General features: G+C 43.0%; 1 protein-coding gene across 7 annotated transcripts in view; it reads left to right on the top strand.

The window, feature by feature from the left end:
• The window catches only part of LOC102978220 (extracellular sulfatase Sulf-1), a 161,794-nt gene extending 144,153 nt beyond the window's left edge, over positions 1–17,641 (top strand). For 4 of the 7 annotated variants that reach the window (XM_055091089.1, XM_055091088.1, XM_055091090.1 and 1 more), the window contains 10 exons: positions 656–908; positions 2,639–2,735; positions 3,139–3,233; positions 3,503–3,610; positions 4,567–4,736; positions 6,301–6,443; positions 6,538–6,661; positions 8,483–8,516; positions 16,648–16,723; positions 17,557–17,632. In XM_055091089.1, coding sequence (XP_054947064.1) covers positions 656–908; positions 2,639–2,735; positions 3,139–3,233; positions 3,503–3,610; positions 4,567–4,736; positions 6,301–6,443; positions 6,538–6,661; positions 8,483–8,516; positions 16,648–16,705 — 1,082 coding nt within the window. In that variant the 3' untranslated portion in view covers positions 16,706–16,723; positions 17,557–17,632. Of the gene's footprint in view, positions 1–655; positions 909–2,638; positions 2,736–3,138; positions 3,234–3,502; positions 3,611–4,566; positions 4,737–6,300; positions 6,444–6,537; positions 6,662–8,482; positions 8,584–16,647; positions 16,724–17,556 lie in introns of those variants that run through there. The other 3 variants (XM_028500388.2, XM_055091091.1, XM_028500387.2) reach the window with 3 other exon arrangements.
• The last annotated feature ends 1,720 nt before the right edge of the window (positions 17,642–19,361 follow it).

Genomic DNA, 19,361 nt, shown 5'->3' with positions numbered 1-19,361 from the left:
GTTGTGGCCTCTCCCGTTGCGGAGCACAGGCTCCGGACGCGCAGGCCCAGCGGCCATGGCTCACGGGCCCAGCCACTCCGCGGCATGTGGGATCTTCCTGGACCGGGGCACGAACCCGTGTCCCCTGCATCGGCAGGCGGACTCCCAACCCCACGCCACCAGCCCTCTGATAGATTTTTTAATGTGAGGATTTATTGTCATAATTCCTGTCTTTCATGATTGTGCATTAGAGATAAGGAGGACGGGAATAATACATAGCAAAAGCTCATTATAGTCATTACTATTACTAATAGTTTTATCCAAACTGCCTTGTAGTTCACTTTGAAAACTTGATGTAGAAGTTCACAGCCTACCCTAAGGGGAAAGGGTCTTAGAGATCACCTAGATCTACTCCCTCACTTGAGGGATGAAAGGCCTGAGACCCAGAGAAACACACCATCCAGCACACTGCTCTGCACTTGCCAAGACAGGACCATAGCCTGCCTCTCCCAGTGTGAGTTCCCATGGGCCGGCCACTGCACCATGATGTGCCCCTCCGCAATGCAGTGTGTGCTGCTTGGCCCTTCCCAAAATGCCCACCAAGCCTGGCGATCATTTTCTTCCCTCCTAAACTACACCTGGCCATCCGTGTTAACCTGTCTTCCCTTATTTCCAGAGTACAAGCCCAGATTTGTCCATACCCGGCAGACACGCTCCTTGTCAGTCGAATTTGAAGGCGAAATATATGACATAAACCTGGAAGAAGAAGAACTGCAAGTCCTGCGACCACGAAACGTTGCCAAGCGTCACGGTGGAGGTCGCCAGGGGCCCAGAGGCCGCCAGGCTACCAGCGGTGGTGATGGGGACGCGATGCTGGCCGACAGCGGCAATGCCGTGGGCCTGCCCGCCACTGTCCGAGTGACGCACAAGTAGGAAGGCTTTGTGTTCGCGGGGGTTGAGTTCAAAGTCATACGATTTTGCCCCTTTACAAAAAGCGATATCACGCAGCAGTATGGTGTTCCTAGAGCTGGCCGATGTGATACATACCTGGGGCTTAAAGAAGCAACAAGGTGTCCCAACAGTCATAGATCTGGACTTTTGCTTTGGGTCAGTTTCACATGAAGGCCGATCAGCTGGGCATTTAGCCAGAGCGATGCTGTCACATCTTGACTCAGCAGGAGTGGAGTTCTGCCCCGAAGCAGTTACCTTTGTGGAGTCTAGAAAACACGTGGAAACCATTAACGGGACTGGAAAGGCTCTCGGTGCTGCATGGGCACTGCGGCTCAGAGCAGTTACAGTGTTAGGCTCTCAGAAATGAAACACAGCCCAAGGGAGGACTCTGGGTCCCAGAGAAGCTTCCAGAAAGATGGCATGGGTTGAGGATGGATATGAGATGCAGAAACACCTAACCTCTCCAGATCCCAGAGAGTCACGGAGATGGGGAGGGAGGTGATTCCCCCCGGCTTTAACCGACTACCCTCGTTCTTCAGTTCCTTCCAAAATCTGTGTGCTCTCTTGATAGAGAAATCTTTCCTTTCTGAATTGTATTAGCAAGATCTTTGCTTTCTCTTTCATTTCATCACTTTAGGGAGGTGGGGTGCTGTGAGCCCTGCCAGGATTTTTATCTCTGGGACGGGTCTCCTGGTGCCTGCAGCGGTTATGGTTAGATGCTAAAAGGTTTAGACCCGGGTTTGTTTCTCATTCAGTGTTGATTTGCTCCCCCATCCCACCTGCTTGTCCATCCCTGGGGCTGCTTCTCTGCTTCAAACTTAATGGGACACCTCAGGCAGGCTCTTTGTAACAAAATGAGTGGGATATATAACCACCTTCTATCTCTGTATTCCTTCAAATCAACCCTTTCCGTTACAACTGTGAGAACATTTTTTTTCCTACAGTATTTGGTGGGGATTTCAAGAATGGAGTTTTGCGGGGGGTGATATTTGTTCACGGGACGTGAATATTGAATGTTGCCTTGATCTTCGTGATGACGTCTCTCTGATACCATCCTCTGTCCTCACCAGTAGCCAGGAAACATTCCCACTTATCCTTGTCTGTAGCTCAGCTCCAGGTAACCGCTTGCATGCAAATTAAGCAGTCAGAGCAGCGGTCCCCGAGCTTTTTGGCACCAGGAACCGGTTTCACGGAAGACGGTTTTTCTACCTGGGCGGGGAGGGAGCAGGGGATGGTCTAGGCGGTAACGCAAGCGATGGGAAGAGATGGGGAGAGGCAGATGAAGCTTCACTCGCTTGCCCGCCGCGCACCTCCTGCTGTGCCACCCAGTTCCTAACAGGCCATGGACCACTCCTGGTCCATGGCCTGGGGGTTGGGGAACTCTGGTGTAGAGGATAATGAAGTTCCCTTGGCTATTTTTTTTTTTTTTTTTTTTTTTTTTGCGGTACGTGGGCCTCTCACTGCTGTGGCCTCTCTCGATGCGGAGCACAGGCTCCGGACGCGCAGGCTCAGCGGCCACGGCTCACGGGCCCAGCCGCTCCGCGGCATGTGGGATCCTCCCGGACCGGGGCACAAACCCGTGTCCCCTGCATCGGCAGGCGGACTCTCAACCACTGCGCCACCAGGGAAGCCCCCCTTGGCTATTTTTAATGCTTTTTAATTTTAGAATAGAAACCTGTTTCTAATGTTGTTTGCTTGGTTTTTGCAGATGCTTTATTCTTCCAAATGATACAATCCATTGTGAGAGAGAACTTTATCAATCAGCCAGAGCCTGGAAAGACCACAAGGCATACATTGATAAAGAGGTGAGCCATGGCCATGTAATTGGAAGGTATACTCCAAAAGCACACTCCACGTGCCAGCCCTGCTGTGTACACTCATCTTTTTTATAATTATGTGAAGAATAGAAGAACAAGCTGCTTCTCCTTCTGCAGTGATACAGTGATAGTCCTGACTGAAAACAAAATGGAAGGTGAAAAAAGCATGACCTCTGGAAATCTCTGTGAGCAAAATGTTTCAATTATAAAAGAGCCAGATCGGTTGGAATAGAGAGGTAGACATAGTCTATGCCCGGCTTGTTTCCAAATTAATTATCACCTCAGATGAATAGCTGTAATTGTGCAACACAGAAAATAGGGTGGAAAGAAAGATGCTTTGTATAGACAATTTTGATCTTAAAATGCCGCTGTTGACATGCGTGTTTTCCAGATTGAGGCTTTGCAAGATAAAATTAAGAATTTAAGAGAGGTGAGAGGACATCTAAAGAGAAGGAAACCTGAGGAGTGTGGCTGCAATAAACAGAGGTGTGTGTGTGTCCAGCCGTGGTCTCATTTTCCCACAAGCTGCAGTGATGGCACGCTAGGCTGGCTTCTCTCTTTTACCAATAGAAAGCTTAATAAATTGATATCATATATTGTAATGATCTAAACCATTTATGTCAAATTAAACATGTCACAAACCTAAGCAGAAGCTTAAAAAAAAAGTCCCATTAACTTAAGATTGTTACGTACAACAAAATAACTGCCTACCTTGTATTTTGCTTCCATTTTATAAATCAACTGTTTGATCAAAGGCACGATTATGAAGACTCACTTTTCAAACTTCTTGCCTGCAGCTATTACAACAAAGAGAAAGGTGTGAAAAAGCAAGAGAAATTAAAGAGCCACCTTCACCCATTCAAGTAAGTAACTGTTTGCCACATTTGCTGGGAGTGAAGGACTTTTTGCGGGGCCTTTCTGAAAGGCTGCTGGGACTCCTGTGCTCCAAGTGGTGCTGCTTAAGAAAAGTAGATGCAACTGGGAGGGCATTAGATCAAGAAGTTGAAAACAAGCCCACGTCTTGCCAAGGGACCATGGCAATCGATATTTTTGGAATCCCAGGAGGGGGCATCATTTGAAGTTCTGCTCTAATTGCGTGTGTGCTCTCTGCTGGTGTATCGGCTGGTATCTAGATTGTACTCCATGCCCTGCTTTCTGTGGACAGTGATTAGGAGATGTGGACTCGCTGAATTAGGTCCGTGTGTTCTGCAGAGCAGCGTGCCATTGTGTTGAATTCTATAAGTTGGAAGAAAAAGACATCTTTTTAAAATAATCGTAAAATTTGCGTGTAAAGGGAATTTAATATTTGAGCCTCAACAAAATTTGAGCCCTTCATGGAAAGATCAAGATAATAAAAAAAATTTTTTTTATAAATTCTTTCCAAGCCTATTTTGTAGGATTTGTCCAGAGAATTTTAGAAACCTAATTCAAGTCATCTAATCCGACCAATCATTGACTTCATGGCTGATAGATACTGGGCCACCAGGAAGTTAAGCCACTTGCCCAAAGGGCATGGCCAACAGAATCTACTGATTCACATTGACATTTATTTCCATCAATGTTTGCATGTCAATCAGGAAGAAAATGTCAATCCTGTTAAGACTCAGTAAAATTCTAAGAGCGTCGTCACTTCATGAGTTTGTCTTCAATATTGCTGCTTCTATTTTGTGTTTCGAGGCCCTCTGAAAAAGGAAAGCCATCTATTATTGAGTGTCTACTATCTTGTGCCTAAATATGTGTGTGCGACTCATAGCAACAATCCTATTTTTACTTGAGAAAGTGCTTTCTGATCATTAAAAAGTCCCTTATATTGGAATAGAGAAGCCGCTCAAGAAGTAGACAGCAAACTGCAGCTTTTCAAGGAGAACCGCAGGAGGAAGAAAGAGAGGAAGAAGAAACGACAGCGGAAGGGTGAGGAGTGCAGCCTTCCTGGCCTCACCTGCTTCACGCATGACAACAACCACTGGCAGACGGCGCCGTTCTGGAACCGTGAGTTGCCCCATCTAACTGCCACTTCCTGCCACCGTCCCGACAGCAGCTCGTGCACAGTTACTTAGACGAGGAATTCAGCCGCTTGAAACCAGGAATCTAGAAAGATTCTAGATTAAAGCATCATATCATTGTCTATACTGACAACTAGAATCATTTTGCCCCAAATTACTTTTTTCTTTAGAAATTTTTATTTTGACGTTTTGTTTGAAAATGCCCAGCTCTCCGTGGGTTTTTCTCCTGAGGATATTTCACAGAGTACCCAGCCCCTGACAGACTTCTGGCCCGGCAAGACTGCTTTGTCACTAAGTAACTAGGTGAATGGATGAACAATTTTGTCCCAAATATATTTCATTTCTGCTTTATTTCAAGTGCATGGAGACTTGCACTCGAAGTCCAGGTCAATGTTTCTCAAACTGGGATTTGGAGACTCCCAGGAAACCAGAGACCATTCTTGGGGAGACCTAGGGCCTATTTGTGATCATTTTTGTTTTTCTTTCCGTTTGGGTGCATCTTGATTTCAGGGTCGATGTTTACATAATGTTTACATACTCGAGGCTGAGTGAACTCTTAAAGGCCTAGCTTTAACTTTGAATGTGGGGGTCTGAGGGTCACAGAGCTTGCAGGGGACCTGTTCCCCATCAGGCTCTGGGCCGAGCTCGGGAGACGCATGATGAGCGAGACATACCTCCTTCTCTGCCCTCAAGACACTTATATTCCAAAAGCGGGTAAAGAAAGAAAGTAAATGAAATCAATAAAATAATTACAAGTTGTAATAATGCTGTGAAGGAAACAGCGATCAAAGTTTTTAAAAGGAACCCTTTTAGAGAGGGTAGGGATAAAGGAAAGGGCCTTTCTGAAGAGGTAAAATTGAAGCTGAAACCTAAGGCGTGGAGAGAAGGAATCATGTGAACGGGGGTTGGGGGTACAGCACCCCAGGTAGAGGGAGTAACAGAATTTTACCCTTTTTAAAAAAAATTAAGGGGCTTCCCTGGTGGCGCAGTGGTTGCGCGTCCGCCTGCCGATGCAGGGGAACCGGGTTCGCGCCCCGGTCTGGGAGGATCCCACATGCCGCGGAGCGGCTGGGCCCGTGAGCCATGGCCGCTGGGCCTGCGCGTCCGGAGCCTGTGCTCCGCAACGGGAGAGGCCACAACAGAGGGAGGCCTGCATACCACAAAAAAAAAAAAAAAAAAAAAAATTAAAACAACCATAAATAGGAGTTCCGATACTTTCCTTCCCGTTCTCCACTCAGTCACCCTGTTTTGGAGACAGTGCCCCGACAGAGCTAAGGGGACAGCTAACAAAAGAGCCTGAAATTTCACCTTCGCCTTTAGCCTATAATCACCCTCCTAGGTTGCCATGGGTTTTTTTTGCATCTTCACCTAATCTCACAGCAAATTTGTATAGAGAGGGGGAGAAATGTAATTGTTTTTAATGTCTACACACACAGTATTTGCAAGAAAGAAAATGTGAACTTTAAAATGTAAAGATAAGGAAACGCTGAAATGGCTAGGCTCCTGGGTTTTCTCATTCTTTTCGCTTTGTTTTTCTTTCTTACCAACAGTGGGCTCTTTCTGTGCTTGCACGAGTTCTAACAATAACACCTACTGGTGTTTGCGGACAGTTAATGACACGCATAATTTTCTTTTCTGTGAGTTCGCCACTGGCTTTTTGGAGTATTTTGATATGAATACTGATCCTTATCAGGTAAGTCAATATGTTTTCATTTTATGAAGCTTATTGAAAATGGAATAAGCAGAACGTGAGCTTAAAGATACTGTCCTGGCCGCTTCATCCGCAGCTCACAAATACCGTGCACATGATAGAACGGGGCGTTTTGAATCAGCTACACATGCAGCTGATGGAACTCAGGAGCTGTCAAGGGTATAAGCAGTGCAACCCAAGACCTAAGGGCCTAGAAGTTGGTAAGGAAAAAAAATTTTTTTGTCCCACAGTACCTGGAAAATTCTTTCTGTTGTCAAGTTTTCTGCCTTTGAAACATATAGTTGGGGATAGAAGACATAGAAACGTCTAGTTTGGGATCCTTACAGGCAATTCCAAACATATTTTGTTCTCTAATTTAGCTCTGGGTGCACTAATGAAAAATTTAATACCCCCAAAGATTTGGTCATTGTTTCATTCCATCTCTCCCAAAGATCCATTCTCTTAGTAAACCTCAATTCCTGATGGAAGCATCCACTGGAAAATGGGATGAAAGCATTGGGGGTTTATTTGTTATGGATGTCAACAGTCATAAGATATACTCTAGGTCAACCAGGATGTCCTATTTTTTTTTAAGAGAATTGGGATGGAAACACACAATGCCCTATTTCTGCTTCTCAGAGTTTGGAACTCCCGCAGTTGGATCCCTGCCCGTGACACATTGAATTAGATTTCTTCTGCAAGTATTTCCCATCTGAAACTAGAGATGTTTGAGCAAAACGTTGTCTTGAGATCTGAAAGTATAAGAGGGCCTGTATGGAATCAGCCAGATGTTCCCTCCCTGGTCTGCAATGTTAAACTCATTTCTCCTTTGGCTCATGGAGATGCAGTTCTTTTCAGTGTCCATCCCAGCTCTTTCCTGGTTAATGAGAATACTTATTTTCTCATAATTCCTATGGAAATGTAAATATCAGCTGTCCATAGGAGAAAGGAGAAAGAGCTGAGGCTGGTCAAGGACACAGCATGCCAACCCCAAAAGGGTGAAGAGCTAGGCCCAAAGACAGTGGGGGGCAATTTGCAAAAACCCTCTGTTGGGCAGCTGAGTTTTCTCGGTGCCCTTAAGGGCCTGTGTCTCTGTGGGTCCCCTGCAGAACCAGCAATAAAAGTAAGCAGCTCCCCAGGCCATGAGCCTTGATGGGGGCCTGGGCGGGGGGCAGTGGCTCATCCTGAAATGATCAGCGTCGTCACCTGTCATTTCCACCGTTATAGGATCCTCACGGCATTCAAGCTGCGAGTCCCAGAGGAAATTCTAAATCCTGTGGGCGGTCCCATCACAGCTGTCAGTCACCACCCCTCAGTTAAAACCTTATTGGAATTCATTTCCAGCCAGAAGGGTCCAGCCAGGTCTTTGGGTCACTGACTCCACTCAGCTTAAATCTTTTCAGATATCCTTCTTATCTGTTGACCTTTTCCTCAAATTTTACCCCCCAAAAAGCCCCCTAAGGCCTGGAAATTGAAACAAGTATTATAGGCACTAGAAATATTACACCCGGATATTTCTCGCCTGAAGAACATAGCACTCCTACTGGTGATGACATAGCAGCTCCACTTAGTGAAACCTGATAGAGTGTCTAAGTGGTGAACCACACGCCAGGCGGAGCCTCTTGTTACCGTTACGCTTCAAGTAGTCCTGTCCACCTTCTAGACGCTTCCTGAGGGAGATGATTATTGGCCCTTTTTTCCAAGTGTTTAGTCTAAAATAAGCAAAAGTTAACTATTCCTGAGACTTACATGGACTTTGGGAAGTACCGTTTTATCACTTTGAAATGGGCTTTCCTACCTCACCCTCCCCCATTTTTCATGTGAAGTCTGATACGTTTTATCTTAAACCTTTATATTTATAGCTTTCCATCCTCATTTTGAACCTGTCTAATAGAAAAGCTCTGTTGGACTCCGGCACTGTCTGTATTTCACACGGTATATTTCTTTCTAGGGTTTAGATGTTGTGCATGGAACATGACATAGTGGGTGGTTTTATGAGTTGTAAAACTAACATAAATTACTCTTATATTTTCCTATATCAGGAAATAAAGATGGAGGAAGCTATGACCTGCACAGGTATTCACACTTTTTTATTCTCCCCGGCAGCTTGTTTCCCAGTCCTTGCATGATCCAGCCATTTTAACTCATTTCTGTTTCTCACCTTGTCGCACAGAGCGTAGCTTGGGGTGCATGCACGTTCTAACAGCTTTCTCCACCGTCTTGTGTCACTGGGGACAGATCTGTCATTTTGCTTTCAAATCAACTCATTGTCACAACAAGGTGTCTCTCAGAGCATTCACTCAGTCCCGTGCTTGATTGCTTGTTGGATGGTGCTTTTAAGCACGGAATGATGTGAAGGGGAGAAAACAGAATGCCCTTCGAGAGCCCTGGGGAGAACGGGGAGAATTATTTTCCCGGTGGTGCTTACACGTTGATTTGGTGGAGAGGCTTCACAGAAATGAGGTAGAGATTTTATGAACTATGAAGTCAAAATCACGAAAGGAGTCACGGGAATTTTAAGAGCACGCTAGAGCTGAAGTTGGAGCAAAGAGAAGGCGCTTCCTTGTTCACAGTCCTTAATTAACTTCGGTGGTGAAAGCAGCGGTGATGGGACTCAGAAGCTTTGCAGGGTGGTAATGAGTGAATAGGAAGCGTGGGAGTCAGGGTCAGGGTATCTGGAATCGAGACTCGCAGAAAGGCCTCAGCACAGCCTGGAGACAAGAGTGCCTGACACATGAAAGCTTGATGAACAGCCCTCAGCCCAGTCCTCTTATCCCCTCCAGCCCCCCATCCATCACGCCTACCTCCCTGTGCTCTGGGGTCAGGGAGGGGGACCCAGAACGCCTGGCGGCCGTGGCAGCCCTTGCACAGAAACTTCTACTCCAAGCTTAGACTTCAAGCAGGTCTGTCAGAAACATGCCATGTGGGGCAGGAGGGGTCTGTCCTTAGCACCTTAGTGAGGGGAAACTGAGGCACAGATGTGTCACTGCCTTAGTTCACGAATCCTCTTGGGAGAAACACTTTCATAAGAGGAACATGGACCTCACTGGTGTCACCCATCTTGATACCGTCTCAGAGAAATAGAATAATATCGCCTGTCCAGGGCACCCTGGTGGCCCCCCTGCCCCTCCTCCAGCCTCCTGAGCTGTGGTCTCAGGTTTCTCCTTTCAGAGGGCAGTTCATTGGTCCCATGAGAAGCTGAATGATGGTGGCGAAGGTGTAAGCAAACAAACAAGACAAAGAAAGCTGGACTTTTGAGGCTCCTGGATCACGGTCTCTCTATCTCTTCTTTTTCTCTTTCCTCTTGTCTTTCTTCTTTCCATTCCTCATCTGCCTCCACACTCCCCCTGCGTACCCCGCACCAGCACACTAAGACAGAGCAGGACAGCCCCCTCTTACGCGGGTCTCCCCCGGGCTATGGGCCGACGAGGTAACATCTCACACACCAGGACTGATCTGCCTGCTTCCCGGGGGTCCCGTTAAGACATTTCTGAAGTGGGGCAATTTAAGTGGACCTCACACTAGGTATTGACTGTACAGTTAATTTATGATGCACTCAATTCTACAGCTGCGGGATTTTCCGTCTGGCCCTCTTTTATTTCTGTCATGACAGAGGTGAAAGGGTATTAGCAGGTTATTTAAGACACAAGTCTGGTCAGAGCTGAGGAAGAGAGTTCTTCTTCACCAAGCCATCCTTGGACAGCTTTGAGATGAAGAACGGCCAACTGCACTCCAGTCATGAATAAAGGGCAGGCATCTGGGACTCCCCAGACCCTGATCTTTGTCACCACCGTCACTAAACGGGGCCAAATCCATCATTTCTGGGGTCATCTGGGCAAACCCTTGGTAGCTTTAGTTGTTGAGGGCATGGCGTCCCTTCCCTGGTAACGTGGCGAGTGAAAGTGTGTGTGCAGCGTAACCTCGTGTTACCTGTCTTGGTTTTTCTTTCCCTTCTCAATTCCTTATCAATGGACGAGTCTAAGGATCCTTTTTAACTCAGAATGACTGGCATTTTCAGACTCCACCATTTCATAATCCATGAGGCAAACTACCTTTCAGCTGCTATCCACATCGTAGGCAGGAAATGATGAAACAGGAGGGCATCGACCTGTCAGACCTGGGCTCTCACTGGACACCCAAAGGCAGTGCTTGATGTGGCCTCCCCTGTCCATTGCATCCTGTTGGATTGAAAGGCAACAGATGTGGAAAGGCCGAAAAAACTGCCATCCCAGTTTCCCAGTCCACAGCCCTCCCGTGACGGCGCCGCTACTGGGTTTTTGGAAGCTTCGATTCTTTAAGATTTTTATTTATTTATTTTAGAAAACTAATGAAAATGCATTTTGAATCATGCAATTTGATTACAAAAGTCTTTGAGAAAAAATGAGAACGATCACACCTGAAGAATTTGGAATTTGAAAATTCAAGAATATTTTAGAAAATGTACTTTGTACAAGATTGACTACAGAAGAGTTTGTAACTGCCTTCAGTTTTGTGAATTTTCGAAAATTAATCCTTAGGCTTATTTAGAAGGTCTTTTAAAAGCCAGTCTGTTCCCTGTTCAATTTCCTTTTTTTTTTTTTTTTGGCGTGGGAGGTCCATGAGGCAGGGCAGCTGAAATGCTTTACTTATTCCTACTGGTCATTTTCCCGGTTAGGACAAGCTCAGAGTAGGGACACAGCTCAGTAAAGTGGCCCCCATTCTACTCAGGAAATAATTGCTGGCTTGAGTTGAAAGTAATAAGTTCTGTGTTGCAAAATAGAATCGGATCCACAGGTTGATGGGGTGTTTATTTTTCCCATTGCCTGTGAAAGCTGATGCGTCTGCCCTTTGATGAGCTGCTGGCAGCCACGGTCACTTCTTGGCAGCCTAAGGCTGGCATGGCTGCTTCCTGCCCCTTTTGTCCCACGCCCTGCAGGCCAGCAGGCCACGTCGTGCCCACCCTCAGCGACCATGCTTCTGTCCACATTGCTTTTGTTTGTTTGTTTTTTCCAAATGAAAAGTCGACTTTTTCTTTTTATTGAAGTATAGTTGGTTTACAATGCTGTGTTAGTTTCTGGTGTACAGCAAAGTGTTTCAGTTTTATACATGTATATACATAAACATATATTCTTTTTCAGATTCTTTTCCCATATAGGTTATTACAGAATATTAAGTAGAGTCCTCTGTGCTACACAGGAGGTCCTGTTGATTATCTATTTTATATATAGTAGTGTGTTTCTGTTAATTCCATACTCCTGATTTATCCCTCCCCTCCATCTTTCCCGTTTGGTAACCATAAGTTTGTTTTCTATGTCTGTGAGTCTGTTCCTGTTTTGTAAATAAGTTCATTTGTATCTTTTTTAGATTTCACATATAAGTGATATCTTATGGTATTTGACTTTCTCTATCTGACTTACTTCACTTAGTATGATCATCTCTAGGTCCATCCATGTTGCTGCAAATGGCGTTATTTCATTCTTTTTTATGGCTGAGTAGTATTCCATTGTATATGTGTACTGTATCTTCTTTATCCATTCCTCTGTCGATGGACATTTAGGTTGCTTCCATGTCTTGGCTATTGTAAATAGTGTTGCTATGAACATGGGGGTGCGTGTGTTTTTTCGAAGTAGAGTTTTCTCCGAATATATGCCCAGGAATGGGATCGCTGGATCCTCTAGTTTTTAAGGAACCGCTTTTGCTTGTTTTGATTCATTTGCCCCTGTGGCCACAGTGCGTTCCTTGTAGACAGTTATGGGTGGCATAGCTGTGTGTTAGAGGCTGCACAGTACTGTGGTTAGAGCAGAGACACTGAAGCCAGCCTGCCTTGGGTTCAAATCCAAGCCTCACTAATCAGAAGCTGAGAACAGAGCCTGACATATAGCAAGCCCCAATGGTGATGGGTATTATTAGTAAGGTGCAATATGGAGGCACAAAACATTCACATGAAGAAAGCCGTATGTGAAAGGGGGTAATGAGTGATAAAAGAATGCTACTGTATTTTATAAGAAACACAAAAAGATATTCACCAACACCATCTCCATCATCACTCATTGGCAGCCCAGAGTTCAGCACACAAATGCATTTTCTGAACCATCTGAACCTCTTGAGATCAGAAAGGAAAAACGTAGCCTTCACTGCCCTGCTCTGTGTTGTCCTAAGGAAGCTGCCCCTGGGTCTCTTCTCTCAGTCACATCTCAGGGCTCCATTTTCTTTTCAAGCTGCCTTGCTAGCACTGTTGGACTTTTCTGTTTAAGGCACTAGACCAAGAGATGGGTCAAAGCCAGGGTTTGGAGTTCAAGGGGCTGGAGGTGAGGTTGGCTTCCTAAGACGAAGAGGGGACCTGTGTCAGGGCTGTTAGAGGTGTGGGTCAGGACCAGGACCACTGGGTGCTGCTGTGCAGTTTGCACCCTGAAAAGAAGTGTGCCGTGGAGGGACAGGTAGGCACTGAAATCCAGTTTCCATGATCCCCAGTGGATTAAGTCATTTGTTAAATGCTGCGGTACACAGAGATCAATTTCAGAATTGCTAAATAACACTACTGCAAAAACAAACCTGCTGTCTGGAGTTCAATGTATTTTTCAGTTGTTTCTCTTTTGATTAACAAAAAACAGTGCTATGTTCAAAGTTATCTGGGCTTGTTCTGTGCCCCGCCCTCTTTTACTGTGGTTATGTTATTCACTTGAAATAAAGTAAGGTTTGTTTATTTGTATTCCATTTTAGGTTCTTTTTATCTTCATCATTATTCATTTGATTTTGGTTTTTAGTATGGAATGCCTTCACCTAGCTCCAAAGTCAAAACTGCAAAAAGCATAATTTATTCAACTGCTCTTTTGTGTATTATTCAGTTATTTTCATATTTTACAATTACAAAGAGTACTGCAATAAAGGGCCTTGTGCAAGTATAATTTCATGTTGTTGAGAATATCTTCAGAGTAAACTCCTAGTCATGAATTGGTGGGATTACTGTATCAACAGGTAAATGCATATGTGGATGTACTAAATATTGCCAAATTCTCTTCCATAAGGGTTACATTCCCATCATCAATGTATGACAGTGTTTGCTTTTGATAGCTGTCAAGCTTTTTAATTTTTTTCCAATCAAATAAGAAAGAAAGGGTATCTCAGTATGGTTTTAATTTGTATTGCTCTTATTATGAGCAGAGTTGAACATATTTTTGAAGGTTCAAAGGACATTTTACATATTTTGTATATTATCTGGTTATGTCTTTGACCATTTTTCTGTCTGATTTCTGAAAGAATTATCAGGAAGAATTCTTTATTTTTTATTGAAGTGTAGTTGATATACAATATTATGTAAGTTACAGGTGTACATTATAGTGATTCACAATTTTTAAAGGTTATACTCCATTTATAGTTATTATAAAGTATTAGCTATTGGGAAGAATTTATATCTTCATGACGCTGAGTCTTCTATCCAAGAGCAAAAGACATCTTTCCATCTGGCTAAGTATACTTACGGGTCTTTCAGGAGCTTTTAAAAGTATTTTCTTAAAGGTTTTGCACATTCTTATTAAGTTTATTTGTAAGTACTTTATCTTCTTTGTTACTATTGTAAATAGGGTTTTCCTCCATCATTAAAACCTCTACTTGGTTATTGTTTGTGTATATGAGGGCTGTTGGTTTCTGTATATTAACTTTACATCCTGCTACCCTTTAAATTTTTTTATTTTTGAGTTAACTTTGTCATGGATTTTTCTTGGATTTTCCAGATACACTACCCTACATTTGCAAGTAGAGATAGCTTTGCTTCTTTTCCCACTTTTGTGTCCCTGATTGATTTATCTAATTGGATAAACTAATGCTTTCAGTACAATGTGACCTTGTCCCTGTTCTTAATGAAGACTTTCAGGATTTTCCCATGAAGTGAGAAGCATGTTTAGGACTAAGGTATTTACATTTTTGTTATGTTAGGGAAATAGCCATCAATTCTTTTTTTAGTGTTTTTATCAATAATGAGTGTTGAATTTGTCAAAAGCCTTTTCAGCATCTATAGAGATACACAGATCATTTTTCTCTTTAGGTCTATTAATATGGTATATTGTATTAATAGACTTGCTAAGAATGAACCAACTTTCCATTTCTGGAATAAATTGCAGTAGGTCATCATGTGTTATTTTCTTAATATAATATTGAATTCTCTCCACTAATATTTAGGATTTTTGCATCATCTTAATAAATGATTTCAGTCTGAAATTGTCTTTCTGTTTATGCTAGCATTCTCTTTTTAGGTATTGTACTGGTTTCCTATTACTCTTATAACTAATTACCCCAGTGCCCTAAAGCAGCACAGATTTATTCTCTGACATTTCTCGAAGTCAGAAGTCTGAAATGGGTTTTACTGGGCTAAAATCGAGGTATCAGCTGGTCTGTGTTCCTTCTGGGGGCTCTAGGGAAGAATCCATCTCCTTGCTTTTTCCAGCTTCTAGAAGCTGCCTGCATTCCTTGTTCATGGCCCTTTCCTCCATCTTCAAAGCTGAAAATGTAGCGTCTTCAAATCTCAGTACCTACCTCTACCCCACCCCCGCCAACATACACAACCCTTTGCTTCCGAGGTCACATTTTCTCTGACTCTCCTGCCTCCCTTTTTTCTAAAAAGGACCTTTGGGATTACATCGGCCCCACCTGGCTGCTCCAGGATAACCCCCCCAATCTCAAAATCCATAACTTAATTCGCATCTGCAAAGTCCATTTTGCCATGTAAGGCAACATACCCAGTTTCCAGGGATTAGGATGTGGACATCTTTGTGGGGGGTGAGTCCACTATTCTGCCTACCACAGCTAACAATGTTATACTTGCTTTGTAAAAAGTTTGAAAGTTTTCTTTGATCTTCTATGCTCTGGAACAGATTGTAGAGCATTGAGAGTCTCTCTTCCTTGAAGGTTTAGTAAAATTCTCCTGTGAAATCATAGAGACCTGGTGCTTCTTTGTAGTGTAATTCTTACAAGACTGATAGAAATTTCCTATAGTAGTTCTTATAAACTTATATAAAGGTTATAAACCTTTCTTCTCCTTCTTTGGAAATTGTTCTGTGTAAGCTTTCTATCTCTATTGGGTCAATTTCAATAAAATGTATTTTCCTAGACAATTATGTGTTTCATCTAGGTTTTCCAATCTGTTCACTTTAATGTCTGCAACATAGTTGCTTGTGTTTTAAATTTTGTATATTTCAATGATTATTTCTCCCTTGTCATTTTCTGTTTTGTATATTTGAAATTTCTCCCCTTTTTCTTAATTAGGTAAGCTAATGACTATCTGTTTTGATCCTTTTTTTTAAGAACGAGGATTTTGATTTATTAATTAGATATGTCATTTTTTTCTGTTCTCTACCTCATTAATTTTGGTTTACTCCTGGATCTGATAAATGTGTTCAATGCTCACCATCAATCCTTTTGCTGAAGTTTCCCCAGTGATTTCTTGGTTGAATGAAACTCATCCTCTAGGAGACTGCTCAAGATGAGCTGATGTGTGCAGTATTCTCTGCACCCTTACATGTTTGAAGCTGTTTTTCTGTAGACTTGATACTTGAAGGAGAGCTTGACTGAATATATGATCCTTGGTTCCTACTTTAATTTCTGATTTAAGGTGACTTTTACATCCTTGGATGCTTGATTGAGAAGATTCAGTTTACTTAGCAGTGTTACGTTGTGGTTTTCTTCACTTTACGATTTATTTTGGCAGGGGCATTTTCATAAGATGGTAGACTTTTTATTCTTATTTTCTATTTTCTCTTATAATAATATTGTTTATATTTAGACTGCTTCTATTAATTTCATGGACTTCAAGTATTTACAAGATGTCTAGTTTAAGAAGATCCTTTTCTGTGTAACCAAGTATACTTTCTTTTTACTTTTTTATTTTCTTATTATTGGGGGATGGGGTTGTAAGAGGTTGTGTGTCCTCGAATTTCTTTGTTTCTCTCTTTTTCTTGCAGGACCTGAAATTTCCCCCCTTTGGCTTCCTTTTTCCTTTATCGCCAGTTTCCAAAGGCTGTTTCTCTCTTCCTTTGTATCCTTTTCTCCCTGAAATGATGCCTTTCAAGACTGCCACCTCGATTCATGTGCCCTTCTAGGTCTTTTCCTCATTGTCAGTACCACGATTTACCAAGACTCTACAGTGTTTTATACTTCAGGTTGACATTCTTTCCAGCAATGGTTTCAAATCCATTTTTGACTTCATTCTCTCTTTCTTCTTTTCTCTTGTATACAGTCTTCCCAGGGCTGGTGCCCAAAGTGTGACATACAGCTCTACTGGGATTTGGTATTAACTGTGTTTTCACTTGCAGGTAATTTGAAGATTCTAGAATTCTCTATCTTCTGGTTATACTGAGGGTGTGGGTTTTGTATAGTTTTACTCACTCTTCCTGCTAATCTGTATTGCTTTGTGGGTAGTTCATTGCATTCTTGGGCGCACCTAGAGAAAAGCTGTTGTTTTCTGCAGAACTATAGTCATCTTAGTGATGTAGAAAAATCTGAGAGAGAGAAAGCTGGTGTATTCTTTGCATGCTGTGAAAAACCACTCAGTGATTGATTTTTCTAAAGGATAGAACTTTTAGGGCAAAAAAGCAATCAGAGAAATAGATCCATTTACTCTGAAGAGTTTAATTGCATTCAAATGTGTTTTTATACTGAGTGTCAGGGAATATAAAATAAAAATATCTTACTAAGCGTTGCCTATTACATTAAATTACTTTGAAATTCATCGTTCATCCAGCAGTCCTATAAGTAGTAAAGGTTTTATCACATAACTATTCCCACATGTGGCAGATGACGGACCAAGACTCAGAGAGACTCACTCACTTGATTTCCTGATTGCACAGGGGACTTGAGTAGAGCCAGGAGTAAAACATAAGCCCCCTGCCTGGTAACACCAGTGTATTTCCAGTACCAACCAAGCCCGGTCATAGAATTTCTCACCTCGTTCGATCTTTCCAAATTTCATTATCATTCAGTCACTTTTGTAACCTTAGGCCCCTCCTTGACAACAAATTACTAGGGAAACATACTTTTTAGTGTTTCATTTCAAATTGACTTGTACCACAAAAACAATGTAAGTTATTTAGCCAATAAGTAGGAAATATTTTCTCCACTAAGGATCCACCTTTATCTCTTTTCACAGAGGACAGTTATGGGACGGATGGGAAGGTTAGTCAGCCCAGTCTCACTGCAGACGTCAACTGGCAAAAGGCCTGGAGGATCTATACAGCGTGAATGGAAGCATCTACGAGGACAGACCAAACTATAGACTTAGTCTGGTTGACTAGACTAATTACTTGAAGGCTGCAGATAGAGTATTTGCACTGTTGAACAGTCACCACGAGCAACATAAAGCAAATAAGACTAAAAGTGCTCAAAGTGATGGGTTCCTGGCTATGTCTGCTGAGCTCTCGGCACCAGCAGAGTCAGATGAAGACCCGAGGCGTAGGGCTGGGGAAGCACCTCCTTTGACCTTGCCGGCTGACCTTCCCACCCTGCATTCCAACCGACCAACATTCAGCCCAGAGAGTAAACTTGAATGCAATAACGACATGCCCGAAGTTAATCGTTTGAATTCTGAACACTGAAGAAATCATAAAACTGACAAGTGGATGGGGCATGAAGACATCAGTCTTCTTGAACCTGATTTCAGCGGCGACGGCACGACGACGGAGCTGGTGCAGCCCGGGCCCCGGCACCAGAAGGGACTTCCCCAGGATGGTTCTCCAAGAGAAGATGCTTCTGAAGGTCGGCTGCATCTTACCACACACGCTGATGTTGACTCCATTCATCGGGATCAAAGCGCCCACCAATAGGAGCAGCCTATTTCCTCCTGCAGCCAAGAGAGGATGTCAGACCAGGTGGAGAAGAATCACAAGAAGAGGAACTTACAGAGCCTGGAAGGCAGTGCCTCCTTTCCACTCTCCTCTGATTAGATGCCATGTTACCTTACCCTAAACACAGTATTTTTTTTTTTAACTTAGTAAACTAATAAAGGCAATCATGACAACCGACGTTCCAAACTCCCCCGGGTCCTCCCCCGGGTCCACCCGTGCAGCGGAAGTCAGTGCGCGTGCGAGCGGTACGCGCCCAGGGACTCAGTTCTAAGTCGCTATTTGTCAAGAGTAGAAAGACAGGTGGATTTGTGGGGTTTTGTTTGTTCGGGAGCTACTAAAACAGTATTATCTTTTGAAAGTTGTAGGGACGTGAGCATATAAATGTTATCCAACCAAGATGGCTAGAATTGTGCCTTTCTGAGTTTCTGAAACTTGACATCCTCGGTGAAATTTCAATCCATTTTCCACGGCCTGCGAAGTGTGGTTTTGATTCATTTTTAACCACTGGAATTTTTCAAGGCCATCGTTTTTAGCTCAGTGATTTTGCACTTTGAGATCGGAATGCCATGTCTATTTGGTTAGTCTTATTTTTTTTCCAGACTTGTCAGTCTCACTGCTTGCTCTCAGTGTGACAAAGGAAAATGGACCCCCAAGGGTGACACACAGTATGGATCACATATTGTTCAACCTACGCTTTTGCCAGAAAATAATGCATGTGTTTTACCTCTACTTGCTAAAACCGATTAGCCGAAAGGCAAGGCTAAGGATGTTGGCAGTAAAAATAAATAAATAAACAAAACAAAGATTGCCTGCTTACTCTGTGCCTAGCTTCAAAGTGTTCATCATATGCTTAAAATTGCTAAATTTTTATTATTTTCTTAACTGCATAAAAGGACTGAAGACTTTTTTTTTCATCTTTGTTTTGTTTTCTTGACTTGGCTAATAAGCTTAATTGTTAAGAAAATATATCTAGTTATGAATTTATATAAGGAATTCTTTCCAGTAAAACAAACTCATGAATGTTTCATAATTTAAATGCACCGTATGTGTTGTGTGATTATTTTTAAGGCCCTCACCAGGTTCTGATTTTTTAAAAGCATAATTCAAAACT

This window comes from Physeter macrocephalus, chromosome 15 (genome assembly GCF_002837175.3).
Source record: "Physeter macrocephalus isolate SW-GA chromosome 15, ASM283717v5, whole genome shotgun sequence".
NCBI classification, from domain to species: Eukaryota; Metazoa; Chordata; class Mammalia; order Artiodactyla; family Physeteridae; genus Physeter; species Physeter macrocephalus.
This window is presented reverse-complemented; position numbering and strand designations above follow the sequence as displayed.